The sequence below is a fragment of the Pinus tabuliformis genome, chromosome X (genome assembly GCF_031772625.1).
Source record: "Pinus tabuliformis cultivar Carrire ecotype Pingquan chromosome X, CPIR1, whole genome shotgun sequence".
Lineage (NCBI taxonomy): Eukaryota > Viridiplantae > Streptophyta > Pinopsida > Pinales > Pinaceae > Pinus > Pinus tabuliformis.
The window spans coordinates 1,587,832,902-1,587,848,550 of NC_142308.1; the positions used below are offsets into that span (position 1 = coordinate 1,587,832,902).

The 15,649-nt window shown below is 39.1% G+C and overlaps 1 protein-coding gene across 1 annotated transcript; it reads right to left on the reverse strand.

Annotated features, from left to right (window-relative positions):
• Positions 1-11,404: 11,404 nt before the first annotated feature.
• LOC149146089 (Pentatricopeptide repeat (PPR) superfamily protein) lies at positions 11,405-15,214 on the reverse strand. Its single transcript, XM_089447547.1, has 2 exons — positions 12,479-15,214; positions 11,405-12,112 (listed from the first exon to the last, which is right to left on the reverse strand). The coding sequence occupies exon 1, from the start codon at positions 14,695-14,697 to the stop codon at positions 12,481-12,483; it is 2,217 nt and encodes a 738-aa protein (XP_089303673.1). The 5' UTR covers positions 14,698-15,214; the 3' UTR covers positions 11,405-12,112; positions 12,479-12,480.
• Between the last annotated feature and the right edge of the window lie 435 nt (positions 15,215-15,649).

Below are 15,649 nucleotides of genomic sequence, written 5' to 3' on the forward strand. Positions count from 1 at the left end.
TGTTCCAGTTCAGCGAATTTTGTAAAGCATTTCACCCCTCCCACTCTCTCGGGCTTCATGCTTTAGGGGGCATCTGTTACACAGTAATTTGTCGTTGTCTCCCTGTCAGTCTTCCTACTGTGTCATGAGTTCAAATTAATCATGCTCATGCTCTCTAATGTTGCCAAATGACCCACTTTGCCAATGTTTTACTATCATCGCGATTGTTGTCAAAATAAACGCGTTGATTGGCGCTCCATAACAGACTGAATGCGCTGCCAGCGCGGAAGTACACGTGATTCCCGCGCTGGTCGAATTTCATGAGACAACGCATCTGTTATTTATATCTAATCAGGCTGATGTGACTTTCTTTGTTATTCAATAGCGATGTCAGCGCCCCAGTGCAGCTATGAACCCGCGCTGATCCAGTTTGGGCGAGTTTGTTCTAACAGCCGGCCTTCCAGATGACTCCAGGCCTGGTTGTTGGCCTTGTAAATGTCGTCCTCCCTTCTCTGGCATGTCTGTTTCGTCATTTGAGCCACCTTCCTTGGAGATAAGCTCATCCTCCCACCATTCATGGAGACTCCTTCTCCTATTTAAGCCTCCACCATTGCTATGAGCTGCTAGTTTGGAATTGATAGTGCTTGGAGTGTTGTTGCTAGTGTGTGAACTTGATAGGTAGTTGGTGTGACAAGTGTGGGATTGCTAGAGAGCTTAAGGAAGGTTGTGAAGTGTTTCTTTCTTGTGTAAACTTGTGTGAGAGAGAGCTTTTGTCTTGGGAGATCTACCTCCAAGGGTGAATGCTTAAGAGACTTGCTGGCTGGACCCTCTTGGGAAGGATTCGACGTCAGAACTATGGTTATATTCTTCTTTATTTATTAATAATAGACGACTATCATTATGGTTCCACTCTTAATGTCTTTATGATGATGTTTGAGTTATATCTTTTCTGACTGATATATAGTTACATCTATTGGATTTTATGCTTGTGTTTGTATCGTTCTTTGCATGTGCAGGTGTCCGTGCACGAGGGTCGTGAGGATTGTGACCAGCCGGGGCAAAGGGACGGGAGCATCAACTCTTCTACAAGTACTAGCATTGGAATCCAGGTAGGCCTCTATCATTGGTCTTTTATTTGTAATTAGGAACCTGCGTGTTAGCGTTGTTTGATTGTTGCTAGACCTTGTTCGGACTAGTAGGGATCGCCTCTGTCCGCAGAGGGGATTTACCTCCACAACACCTGGGAAAGGTCAAATTCTTGACTTTCCGAGAACGACTAGGAATCGTGGAGAGACCCTCTTATGAGGGTCTTGTATGATATGGAAATTGAGCTCTGGGAGCTCGAGGGGGCTTGGGGTACTTCTTAGAGTGATGAGCAACCATAGGGTGAGTGGTTCAACCTTCCCCTAGTGGTTTGTTGTGTACAGGGTGAGTGGTTCAGCCTTCCCCTAGTGGTTTGTTGTGTACAGGGTGAGTGGTTTAGCCTTCCCCTGTGATACCCTGTGGCGACAGCCTTCCCTTGTGATACCTTGTGGCGACAACCTTCCCCTGTGATACCCCGTGGCGACATGTAGCCAAGATGAGTGGTTCATCCTTCTCCAGCTGAGACATCCTACCCATGTAGTCTAGGACTCATGGGAAGTACCTCTCATCTGGCCAATGAGTAGGGAAATGAGGATAGGGGCCATAGTACTACCGATGGACACATCGTGTACTACCATACTCCCTATGCTAGGATGATATTGATCTGGGATCAATTGGAACTGACTTCGGGTCAGTAAGAGTGATATGACACACTCTCTTTTGATTAGAACTGACTTCGGGTCAGTAAGAGTGGTATGATACACTTTCTTTTGATTGGAACTGACTTCGGGTTAGTAAGAGTGGTATGAGACACTCTCTTTTATCTGGGACTGACTTTGAGTCAGTAGAGAATGGTATGATACATTCTCAATCACTTCTTCTTCTTCATAGTTCAGCAGAGTAGAGCATAGCAGTGCATTGATGGCAAAGATAGTACCGACTGGCAGATGGAGTTCTCCCTAGTTGAGAGGGAGTGTTAAAATTGGCAACTAGGGCCAAACTCCATATGGGTCACCTTATTTATGACAGCTGATATTTTTCTTGGATTCCTCTCTCCGAGAGGTGTAGGATTGATCTAAAAATCATCCAATTCCGACATGTAAAAATGAAGATATGAATTTATTTGTATTATTGACAAATTGTCATGGTCGGCTAGCAATCAAAACAGGCATTTTTACCCCCAGTTCATCCTCAACGTTGCATATAAAAGGAGGAGACCTCAAGGCATTATTTCATCATCTCATCTTCACTCATCTCCCTCTCCTCACTTGATTGGGTATGCAGATTAGCGCAGCTTTTTCTCACATGTGCGAAGGAAGGAGGATTTTTAGTTTATCTACATTGACCAGTTTGACCAAAGTTCAGAGGCTATTGTTTTGGGCTGCGTTGACCACCATTGACCAACCTTTGACTGCGCTTTGGGTGTGGCAGTTTCTCCTTGGCAAGCCGCAGATTTGGGCACAAAAACAAAGGTGATCTGACCTCTGGTTTGACCAGCATTGACTACCCTAGTTGTTAGCTGCAGTTTGAGTTTCGTTGACCAGCATTTGACTGGATTTTTCTTGACTATTTTGACTGTTTTGGTTTGTTGTTGGAGGCCGAAGTTGACTACGTTTGACCAAGCTGCTGAGAGGATGATTTCTGCCTTGTTTGACTAGCATTGACTTTTCTAGTTAGGGCTTTATTGTTGTTGTCATAAATTATCAGATTTGTAAATTTATACTATCTCTCTCTGTTGAACTATTGAAGAATATAAGAAGAATTGGTCAAGGGTTTCCCCACATTGGGGTTTGTCCCTAGCTAGTGCCACATCTTGTGTCCTCTTGTCTTGGCTTGTCTTCTACTATTTATGTTTATGTTCTATCTGCATTTTACTATCATGCTGACGTGATTGGTAAATTGGATATTGGGCTAATAAATAAATTGAAGTAAATTGCTCTTAAGCATAGAACATATCTAAAATTAACATTATGGCTAGTCAAATTTGGTCAACAAGTAATACAGGTTTCCAGGTGGCAAAACAGGGGCAACACTGTGCAATTTTGGACATTCATTATGTTAAAAGTGGTCTACAAGAAGAGAGGAACAAATCCCAACTTAGTTTTTCAAGAACCTCAAGTGGATTATAGATCTTCTACTTAGGTGTGATGGTGTGGCAACACAGTGGAGTTTGGGAGCCAATGGGGACCACAGGAAAATGAGAAAATGACATGCAAAATTGAATAATTCTAGACAGTCAAGGCATTGTCAAGTTATGGCTAGTCAAAGTTGGTCAACAAGTACTACAAGTTTCTAAGTGGCAGAACAGGGGCAGCATTGGGCAGTTTTGGACGTGCATTATGTTAAAAGCGGTCTATAGGAAGAGAGGAACAAAACCCAAGTCAATTTTTCAAGAACCTTAAGAGGGCATTAGAGATCTTCCACTTGGGCGTGATGATGTGGCAACACAGTGGACTTTGGGAGCCAATGGGGCCCATCACAGGTTATATCAAGGCAAATGAGAGCTAAAACAAGTGAAACATTGGTCTAATTCATATAGGCATTGGAGATAAGGCAAAAACGTTGTAATTTGAGCTTATTATCTATGAAAATCCAAGTCGACTAGCCATTTGAGAGGAAAACGTAGACATTAGAAAGTCGAGTGGAACTTTTGAGCATCTTGGACCAAGAAATTTTCCATTGCAAGTCAAAGGGAGATCATCTTCAACAAAATCAAGCCATTCGTCAACCAAAGTGAGTGGATCAAGGTGAAATTGAGTAACTATCTGCTTGTTGGGATCAACATTGGGAATTCTACCTACATATTGGTGCTTCTATGGACCATTTTTCAACTTCTGGACCATAAGCAAACGGGGAATGGGCTTCGAAGGGATAACTTGAGTCAATATGACCCCATAGTAGGAAAAATATGAATATAATTGTAATATTTTATTAAAATTACTAAGAATTTGACATGTGGATGACTAGTTAAAATTATTTCCTCCAAGAGGAATCCAACTAGTTGTTATCTACCCATTACTAAAAGTTTTATAAAAGGCTAGCCTCCCTCAAGTAAAAAGTTGTTTTGTGAGATCATATGCCATAATAAAAAGAACTCATTTTGCAAACTTGTGTCTATTATTTACGTTGTTCATGTTAATTTTTACTATCTTGTATACTATTGGCTTGTTGTAGTAATCGGGCTTAAAATCTGAAACATTTTTCATTGAGTAAGATCACATAGCAATTGGAGGAGCGATCCATCGAGGGGTTACATAACCATATGGAGGAGATAAACTATGGCACTAGCCTGTTTTATTTCTTTGTTGCAGGTCACCTGAACAAAGGTTGGACCGTTACAAAAGCAAGCTTCAACTGGGAGAAGAATCTATATTCACCATGCAGTCGATCCAAAGATCAGAGAATGCCACGCAAGGGGCCGCTCCTAGTTGGTTCTGAAAAGTGGAAGAGGTTTTAAATCAAAAATCTCACTTCCCTAATCAAGTGCAAGCCTGACTCAGATGCAACTGTGTTTCACAAACTGGCTTATTGTGTAAATTTTTCATGGAAAAAGATAAGGAAAGTACAACAACCACTTTATTTATAAAAAATCAAGATCTTTTCAATTTCTATTTTAGTTTAAGATAATTAGCTTGCTGATTTTTCAATTTTTATCATAAGAAAGCAAGTTCATTAACCTTGGAGTTATTAAAAATAAACTTATATCTTAACCAAGGGTAATACACTGATTTTTGAGGTTTTGTTGCGTATATTTTTCATGGTGTATCTAGTTTCATGTTGCAGATCTGCGTGTTCTTACTATTGTTACTGAACAGGTTTGCAAGTTTCCTCAAAGTTCCGTGTTCTTACCAAGTAAGAGCTTTCATCTTGAACCTTGTAGGTAGGCTCTAAACTTCATATACTTGCTAATCTATCAATTTAGAGTCAAAACAATAAGTATTTCCAGTTGTTCCTTAATTAAGTCCCTTAATGGAATTTTTCTAGACATTGTACGTAGTGAGATTAGATCCCAACACTTCAGAAATTCGATTCCAACTTGTTGGAAATTGCAAATTGCAGCTGTCCAAAAGCTTAGGAATGACATATCAAGGTCAATCTAACCCTTCCTAGCCTTCCCACACCTAGATCTTTGATCTAGGGTCATTTAGCACTAATTTGGTGGTCTTTTAAGGGGAAATTGGTTGTTGTCCCTGTACTTTTCTACAGATTTTACAGTCTGCAATTACAGGGCAGCATGCAAATTTATACTAGAACCCCTCTAAACACTGCTCCAAACTCAGAAATTCAAATAACTTTAGAATTGGTTAGGATATTTGTTGTATACTCTGTTGACTATTTACATGCTATATCATGCACTTTTGACTGTATCTAACTTGTTGGTTTTGTATTTTTGTTGCAGATTTACATACAAAAAACCAGTAGCACGGCCTATAATTAACTTCTCCACCCTTAGTCATCTAGTTCGAGTTTGTGTTCAAGTTCGATGAGATTAAAATTTGACAAAAGTTCGACATTCTAAATTTTGATCATAAAATTTGGCATTAGATTCAACAACCTTTAAATTTAGATTTTTTAAATATATAAACAAAGTTTATTTAATATAAATAAATAAAATAAATATGACGTAGAAAATATATAAATATAGTAATTTAAGCTAATTTGACTAAATTTGGACAAACTCCCACAAATTTATTTGCCTAATCAGTTCATTTTTGAGTCCACATTGAATTCTATTTAAAGTTCCGCATACAAGAACAATTACGTTCAAATTATCTTGAAGTTCGGTGAACTTCGAACTTGAAGCTCCAAGTTCACCGAACACGGTGACTTAGCCTCCACCTCATCCATTGACCCTGAAGAAGGTATTGATCTTCACATTTTTGGTTGAGCTACTAATTAGAAATCTTCCCTTAGCCTTTTCAGAGGAAGTTGGGCTTAAAGAGTGGGGGTTTGGATAAAATTTACAGTGGGCACTTACCCTACGTGTGCCCATCTGTGCAGGTTGCACAAACCTTTGCAACCCTATTAATCTGATCAACAACAGTTGCATAAGATAAATCCACTTGCAAACTGCCACCCAAACTAGCTGCCCATTTTCTAGATAACAACATTCCCTAGGAATCAAAAACATCAATGACAACCACATACATTAAAACAGAAATGTCAGCATACATAGCCAATTTGACATGCAAATCTTTGATAAAACCAAGAATTTTAATCTCTTTAGAATCCATGGCACACACATTCATGTATGGCTTGGTCATTGTCAAGCCTAGTTGCTTCATTTACCTTCAACAGCATAACATTGGTCAATGCCCCTGAATCTAACATATAGTTGTGTACAAGTCATTAACTAACAATGATATGAAAATGGGCTATGACTACCATTCTTCCTCCCTTGATTCATTGTTTGTAGTACTATAAAAGTGTATTCAACGGGAGCTAAATTAACTTCATCAAATCCCAAAAACTTCTTAACCTTTTTCTTTTGTGTTGGGATCTTCAAGACCTCAACCAAGGGAACTAATACCTGTGCCTCAATTGGGTACTGCTTCCTAAAAGATTTGTTGTTAAACACTCATTGGTGGCTCCAACTATTTCACTTGGTTGCTTACCTTCAAGGGTTCTCTAAGACATACATTGCAAAGCACCTATCTCTCGTGGGGCTGCCTTGTTCCTTCTTTGATATGTTGTTAAATTATGGTATGTTCTATGCTTAGAGCAGTTCTTTTCTTCTTATTAGCCACAGATTAGCAATCACATATACATTAAGTAAAGTGGAGATAGAACATTAAACAATCAATAGAAAACAAGCCAAGACAAGAGACACAAGATGTGGCAGCTAGCCAGCGACAAACCCCAATGCGGGGAAACCCTTTGATCAAAATCTTCTTTTATCTTCAATAGTTCAGCAGAGAGAAATAGTACAAAATCAGAATTCTGTAATTTTATATCAACAGCGACAAACCCTAGATCAGCAAAGTCAAACTTGGTCAAACGAGTTGAAATTGACCTCCAATATGCTTGGTCAATTTCCGGTCAACTAGCCCTCGAACAGCCTAAAGAAACAGCCCTTGAACAGCCCCAAAAACAGTCAAACTGCTGTTGACTGAAGTCACCCTGCTGCCCAAAACTAGGGCAGTCAACGTTGGTCAAACCTATGGACGGATTGCCTAGATTTTTGTGCCAAAATCTGCGGCATACCTAGGAGAGGCAGCCACACCAAAACCGCACCCTTGATGAGTCAACGCTTGGTCAACGCAGGTCAAAGAGACCTTCAGCAACTTCTGCGTCCTCCTTCTTCCCATGTGTGAGCTGCTCCTTGTATAACCCAAAGCTAAGGGGAGAGAGAGAAGGATGAGTGAGATGAGATGATGAGAAAATGAATCAACCTCTCTTGTATTTATATGATTCACTGGGCATGTGTGCCACACATTTAACTGCTGGCCGACCTTGACAATTTGTCAAGTAAATACAAATAAATTCATATCTCCATAAATACTTGTCAGAATCGGATGATCTTTAGATCAATCCTACACCTCTCGACAAGAGGAATCTAGGAAAAATATCAGCTGCCATAAATGAGGTGACCCACATGGAGTTTGGCCCTAGTTGCCAATTTTAACATATGTGATCCACTCCTTTTCTTGCATACTTTTTCTTATCTCTTCCTAAGAAAGCTTCTGAGCAAAGATTCCGGCAACAACAGATGAATCAATACTTTTCCTTCGATTTGCTTCAACTAATCCTCTGATAACTATAAGCCTTACCTAAGACATTGTGGGTGATATCCATCCCTTCACCTACATAATTGTTAGCATAAATCCCACTTGATTCTTCTTTAATGACTTCTCTTGCTTGCCTGATAATCTTCTTTGCATAAAGGCAAGTGTGTTGATCATGAAGTTCTTCAGACGCATTGCACCAAGGTAGGGTCTCATGATTTACGATATTATTGTTGTTCAAAGGGCAGGGCCCTCTAATTTTTATTCAAGTTGGGATTAGGATTTTAAGGAGGTCTTGGCCTATCCCATCCACCATTTCCCCTTGGTGGATACCTGTTTTGCCGTGCCCTTTCCAATTGCACAAGTCTATTTTGCATTGTTGTGTTCTATCAAGTTAAGTTAGCTTCCATGACTTTATAGCTTTAGTCAAGGCTATCATAGAGTCTGGGGTTGGAGAAACAGTGATCGTACGTTGAATTTTGCTAGCCGCAGTTGGTATTTATTTATTGTATAAGCCCACAAAATTAAAAGAGAATGAGAATATAAATTTGATTTTAAGTCGGCTCCAAATAAAAGAGGGAAAATTTCATCTTTTAAAATCAAATTTTTGCCTTCAAAAGTACAAGTTGGCCAGCCCTAAGGACACACCAATTTAGGCTCATTCATCCACTATATATTACCACTCGTCCTCTTCACTTGGAGCCAATTCAGATCACTCAGTGATCTGATTTTCTGTTCATCCATATGAAGGAGAAAGAAAAGTCCAAAGTTTGACCAAGTCTGTCCAGCATTGACCAAGCCTATTTCATCTCTGTTTTTTACTTCTGTTGACTTCGCACACATGGACCACAAACCGAACCTTCTGTGGATATTATGGGAAGCAGACCGAAATTCTGGGGCAGCAGGAGGCCGAAATTCGGCCTATTCTTGGGCAGTTTGACCACTGGTTAACTGAGGCTATTTATGGACAGTTTGACCAGGTTTGACCTGAGTTTATCTGCTGGTCAGTTAGACTTTATTTGACTGGAAAAATCAGATTGTATCTCTTGTTGAATTGGACAATTTCTCTAAGAAAAAGTTTACTGGGTTTTTCCCTAGTTAGGATTTTCCCAAGGTAAAATTTGTGTCTCTTGCATTTGGCTGTCTCTTCATGATCCTACTGTCATTGTTGTTTTAATATTGAGATTCTAAGTATAATTGCTTAATGATGTATGTGACATAAGATGAATTAATGAAGAAACCGTTGGAAGTAATTATCAGATTACAAAAATCATGAATCAACAACTACCCTGGTTCTAGGCTCATTTCTAGTTGCATGATCCCTGAAGGAACTTGGTTACTTTTCCTGACCAACTAGTCATACTCTTTTCAATTTTAACAACAAATTCTTGGGTAAATCTGAGGTTTTCGGGATCATTCTATGTCAAGTGAAAGTAAAGTTCACCATCAAAAGCATCAAGGTAATAAATGAGTATAGCTATCTCTGGAGGCTTAATATCCAAGTGTTGTCATTGAACAATTTGATTAAACCTTTTGTTAAACTCTTCTATTGTTTCATTCTCACTCTTCTTGGCATTACTAAGGACAACAAGCTATTATGGAAACAGACAACAGAAAGAAACGAAGAAAACTCGAAAGAGTTCTTTGTATTGAGTATATAAATGAGAAAGTGAAAGCTTTCTTATATAGGGCTACAATCAAATAGAGTCAATCCACTTTATGAATGTGGGATAAACCGATAAAGTGAAATAAGACATAAAAGTGTAAACTAAACTAAAGTTGAATTGACTTTATTAATGTCAAAGTCTAATATCTAGTTGACCATTATAAGCTAACATTTATTTCAACACAAGAAAGTACCTATTGTCTTTCTTTTCTCCCCTTCATTCCATAAGGGCATTTTCTAGTTCATTCTTTGTGCTAATACTATTTTCAGGTAGGCTTGTGAACCATAACAACAACAACATCTTCTAGGGAGAGCACCAACAATTTCATAAACATATCCTTGTATGCTATTTCATTTCTTTGGGTTACCACAATAAATGCCCTCCAATGATCTGTGGCTATTCCAGTTATTTGGATTATTGCAACAAATGCCCTCCAGTGTTCTCTAGTAGATACCACGAAATTTTCCTAGAATGTAGGTAACTTATCAATGGCTCTCTCATGTACATCATGACGATATCATGTAATATTGGCAAAATTTAATGGCTTGAAAAGTTTGTCCAACCAAGGTGCACCCTCTTCATCAGCCATAGTGGCCTAAGTGGGCTTTGAAGGGTTGCTTTCAAACAAACACCTTATGTCTTCTACAACAGCTGGATCTGGGTTGTTTGAATTCGGGAATTTATTGATTCTTCTTCTATAATACCTTTTTAGTTATGGGATCGAATGAACAGACCTCGGAAGGAGGTTTTTATGGAATACCCCTTAGGCACAACTTCACCTTGGAGAGTCGCCGGATGAGCTTATACAATGTTGATCATACTTTAATCGTAAGGCACATCAATGAATGAATCTCATATATTCAAAACACGGGGGGTAGTAGACTTTGTACCCAGTAACAGTGCCAAAATGTTAACTCCTAGGTTCTTACTTGGTATAAAAGTCCCTAAACACAAGTTATGAGACCCCAAAGGGCAATTTAAACATGCTACCCACTATCACCTCCATAGCCTTGCCTTTCTCTTTCGGCTAGATGGGCTTTAGTCAAGAAGCCTGAGGTACACTTAGTTCAAGACGATGAAGAATAAAAGGGAAAAGGAGCTTAGGTTTAAATCTGACCCGGGGTTTTACGAAAATACTCTAAATTTCAGATTTATTATCAGATTTTAATATCCTTTTTCAAAATTATAAAACAGCATTATAACAAGGCTAATAACAGCAAATCAAACCAGTTTTCAACACTATAAATCTGTGATTTGCTTTTACAATCATCAAGTCAAGTTTAGGGTATGTATTTGAGGCTCAGATGACTTGGAAAAGCAACCTGTTTAAAGATTTTAACTGATGTTATTTCCAGAATGCTAAAAAGGGGAAAATGAAGTTATAAATTTTGTGTTTTTTGGATTGGTCCAAAGGGAAGGCCAATACCTTACTTTGTGTTGAGCTATGAGGTCAAGCATGCAACTTTAGAAGCAGCTCTATGAAAGATCTGTGGGCTGGTTGGGCTGTAAAATAAAAGCCAAAGAAAGCTCTAAATTTGATAAAAAAATATCACAGGTTGAGGAATGAGAGGATCTTAGTAAAGAAATCCACTTTCAAATTGATTCAAAGGTGGTTTTGCCTAAAAGTTACAAACTATGCATTCAAAGAAGTTAGGAGTAAATACCTCTTCCAATGTAGCAAGCCTAGCCTCCCATGGCTCCTCAAGTCGACTTTGACAATCCAAAGCTGCAATAAAAGTCACCAATGTGTACCAAGAACATCCATCACACATTCAACAAAGCAGCATATCCATTCCACAACAGTTTATACAAGAGCAAGAACAACTTTATTCCAAAGCTTTAAAAGCACTTTCAACAACCTTTACAAATGGAGGAGCATCTCATTTATAGTTCTAGCTCTACAACTCCATCAATAAAATAATAGTAGGTCCATAACTAAACCTAGATCTATTACAGAAACTAATATCCTCCAACTAACCTGAGAGGATAAGTCAACAAAATAATACTTTATGGTGGACTAGTGCCACATGTACAATCTCAATATAATAGACGGTCCAAGACAGTGGACATCCCTTCAAAATGGTGCAATAGATGAGGTCAAGTCACAGAAGATATCCTCCTCAAGGAGGTGGATCCAACAAGATGCAACAAGTATGCCCAAAATAGCTCCAACGCCTGCCTCTAGCTTCCAACAACGCCACAATGTGGATCATAGCATTGAAAAGAGGATAGTACCCCCAAAACACGCCATTGTCTCCTCAAACGAGGTCAAACATGTGAAGCACAAAGTCATATGTGGAATCCCATGCATGTATCTTGATCCAAGGTCAAAACAGAAATTCGGAGGGAAAGACTTGCCTCATACATGACCAAGAAACATCTTGATTCTTAATAGAAGTAGATGTACCCTTGCATTCCTGACAGTCCATGAATACAACGTAACATAAGTGACTCGCTAAGTCAATTGGGTCTAGATCGGGTGCTTGAGAGGAAAAATTGTTATCCTCCTCAACCAGGTTCCAATCTTGCTTGTGACATGCTTGAGAGGAAAAATTGTTATCCTCCTCAACCAGGTTCCAATCTTGCTTGTGACATGTTTGCCCTTCATGGCCAATTGGGGCCAACAATCTCATTCTCACTCAGCGTGACAAGATGTTGCTTGTATTTTTGAAAAAAAAACAAAAGAAAAAAAACACATAAGTGATTGGAAGAGTGAGGTAAAATATAATAAACTGAGCAGAAAAATTGCAAACATAATATAAGACACAGCCTTGGCTAGAAGAATTTGTCTTGGCATGGCAAGAACTCCGGTTTCTTGTACCAAAGAAAGATATCAAGGTGAATTAGATTTGGATGTTTTGAGTAACTACATCCATGAAATTTGTGTTTCTGAAAATCGGTCATCCCTATTCAATAGACACACTTTTTGGCTCCTAACAGGAGATCAACCATCTAGGAATATGGAACAACAGGGAAAAATATGCTTTGAGGCTTCATAAAATTTTAATGACAAATATCAAATACCTTTAAATGGTGAAGAGTGCAGCAATCTTTTGCATCATTTCTTGTCGCCAATGACCTTTTTGTTTCAAGAGTGTGAGGAGAAGCACATTCCATGTCACGGCATTAGGTACAACCCCTTTATCAACTGCTCTGGCAAGAAGATTAGTGGCCTGGGCAAGACTGGATGCTTTGCAAAGGCACCCTATCAGGATGTTGTAAGTGACAATATCAGGTTTAACACCCTCTATCTGCAATTTATCTAAAAGCTTCATTGCTTCCAGCATTCTGTCTGTTTTGCAAAGACCGTTTATGAGAGTGTTATAAGTAACAATGTCTGGAGTACATCCCCTATGAAGCATTTCCTTTAGAAGCTCCATGGCATCATGCATTCTGTTTGCATCGCAAACGCCATTAATCAAAACATTGTATGTAATGCCGTTGGGTGTAATACCCTTCCGCAGCATTTCCTCAAACAGTTCGAAGGCCTTCTCGACTTCACCAGCCTTGCAGAGTCCTTTTATCAACGTACTATAAGTAATGACATCAACAACACAGCCCCTCAATGTCATCTCATCTATTAGCTTCAGAGCTTCGTGCACCTTGCTTTCCTGAAACAACCCATTGATAAGAGAATTATACGTAACAGTATTTGCAATTATACCATGCAATAGCATGTCCTCTGAAATTTTGAAAGCCTCCTGCACTCTGCCTTCTTTACACATGCCACTGATCAAAGAGTTGATCGTAACTACATCAGGAGCACAACCTTGTCTCAACATTCTATTCAGAAAATCAGTTGCCTTCTGTACTTTCCCCTCTTTGCACAGAGCATGGATAAGCGTATTGTAAGTCACCACATTGGGCACAACATCTCTTTCAGACATTTCCTCTAAAACCTTGTCAACCTCTTGCAATCTTCCTTCCTTACAGAGCCCGTGAATCAACGCCGTGTAAGTGATGACATTAGGAACACATCCCTTAGCCACCATTTCATCAAAAATCTGCCGAGCTTGCCCAACATTTCCATTCTTGCACAACCCATCAATCAAAATACTATAAGTAACAGCGTCAGGCTCACACCCACTTGACACCATTTTCTCATATACAATCTCCTTGGCTTCTCTCACTCTTCCTTCCTTCATCAAGCCTTTAATCAATGGATTGTACGTTTCAACATTAGGTAGGGAACCAGTATCACCATTAAACATATCATCTAGAAGACTTATAGCTTCATCCACCCGACCTGTTTTGCACAGCCCATTGATCAACATACTATAAGTATACACATTGGGAACACAGCCACGAAGTAGCATTCTATTAACTAGCTTGGTGGCCTCATAAATATGCCCAGACTTGCAGAGCCCGTTTATGAGATAATTGTGAGTATCAACATCAGGAGCACAACCCATAATAAGCATCTCATCGAGAAGTCTGAGAGCCTCCTTTATTCTATTAGCGTTATAGAAAGTATATATTAGCGTTTGATAGATAGTAGTATTTGGAACGCAGCCATGCTTAGGCATCTCACGAAGCAAATTACAAGCAAAATCTACCTGATTCGTTCTGCAGAAAGACTTGATGATGACGCCGAATGTAAACACAGTCGGTGAAACCCTAGCCCTCAACATGCCAAAGTACACAGACTGTGCCATCTTGTAGCACTGCGATGATACCAGAATATCCAACACTACATTGAATGACTTCGTACTAGGCTTGCAGTCAAAATCATACATTAAATTGAGAACACGGGCTGCTTGGCCTGGCAATCGAGCTTTCCCATAGCATCTCATGATCAGAATAAAAGTGAATTCTGAACAAAAACATTCCTCACTCTTCATCCTCCATAGTAGCCTGTGGACCTCTGCAAAATCTCCAGATTCTCCCATTTTCTTAATTATTGCATGGTAAGTGGCGCCGTTGTGGATAAACCCCTTTTGTCTGGCTGCCCAGTTGAAGGCATCCAAAGCAGTCGATGGTTGAATTGGCAGTTCTAAAAGCTTCAGTAAGCGGTTTGGTGTGAAGCCATTTACAGTCTCGGCAAGCTCTTGAAACCCGAGGGGCTTTAGCAGCTTCTCCCATTCGTTTGGAACCCGTTTGGGGTCTGTTGGTTTCGCAATTGGAGCAGATTGTACAAAGCATGAGGAAGAATAAGGGTTTGAATGTGGATTTACCAGGGCTGTTTGTGCAAAGTTTGAGCATGGAGAGTAGGGTTTGCATCTGTGTCTGTATTTGGGGATCATTGTCTGCAGTTATGATCTACATCTGTCCACGATTAGTAAATTCTGAAAACATTAGGAAAATCAATTGCGTAACATGAAAATATTGGAAAACAAATTGGGTATTTCTCATCTATTCTACAATGTACAAGGTGATTTGATGCACTGTCATCTTTGTGTTCGTATGATTGGGAGTTCGATTGAACGGTGTAATCAGTAGGGTGTCAGCTTCGAGGGCATGTGGAGCTTGAATTTCAAGTGCAAGTGAAAATGGGTTTGCACGGTCTTATTTGAAATCCACGGTTCAAGCCTTCGCATAGTTTCCAAGGTCCCTGTATCTCACAGCTTCGAAGAGTGAAAGTTTCATGGGTTTACAACTGCTGTCTCATTTCATGCTTCTTATGGGTTGAGTTCTCTACATGAAGCTTGAAAGTATCGGAATTATAGAGTTCGTCCCTGCAGTCATATCCAATTAAGGTTTTGAAGTGCTTTCCTACTCCCTTCAAGCTATTTGATTTGAATAAATTCTTTTTGCTTGTATATTTGTCTAGTGGTGGAACTTCAGACTGGTTTTTATGCATTTTTAGCCTATAGACCTAGATCTCAGTCACATGGTTTAAGAAGTAAATTTGATCTTAATCACGTGCATTCCCTTTTATTTTTTTTATAAACTCCTTCGGATTGAACTTACAAAAAGTAATATTAAAGTCCTATTAGTTTTGGTTTTAATGTTTATTATCCATATTTGAAATACATTTTGTTTGGTTTTGAATCTTGGTATATTATTTTGATGGGGCGTCTCTTCAATAGGATACCAGTGTAAGATCTATCTTACTTTTAAAGGTTCGAAGTTTATGTTGAATACATAAAGGTTTTATAGTTCCGAGTTGTTTTTAGTGAGATTTTTTGGAAGCTTTTCTGATGGGTTTTTCTAGTCTAATTTCTCTAAGTTTAGAGAAATCACAAGTTTGATGGG

Bases quoted from the DNA above. Each gene is read 5' to 3' on its own strand.
- LOC149146089 (XM_089447547.1), bottom strand. From the start codon at position 14,697: ATGATCCCCAAATACAGACACAGATGCAAACCCTACTCTCCATGCTCA.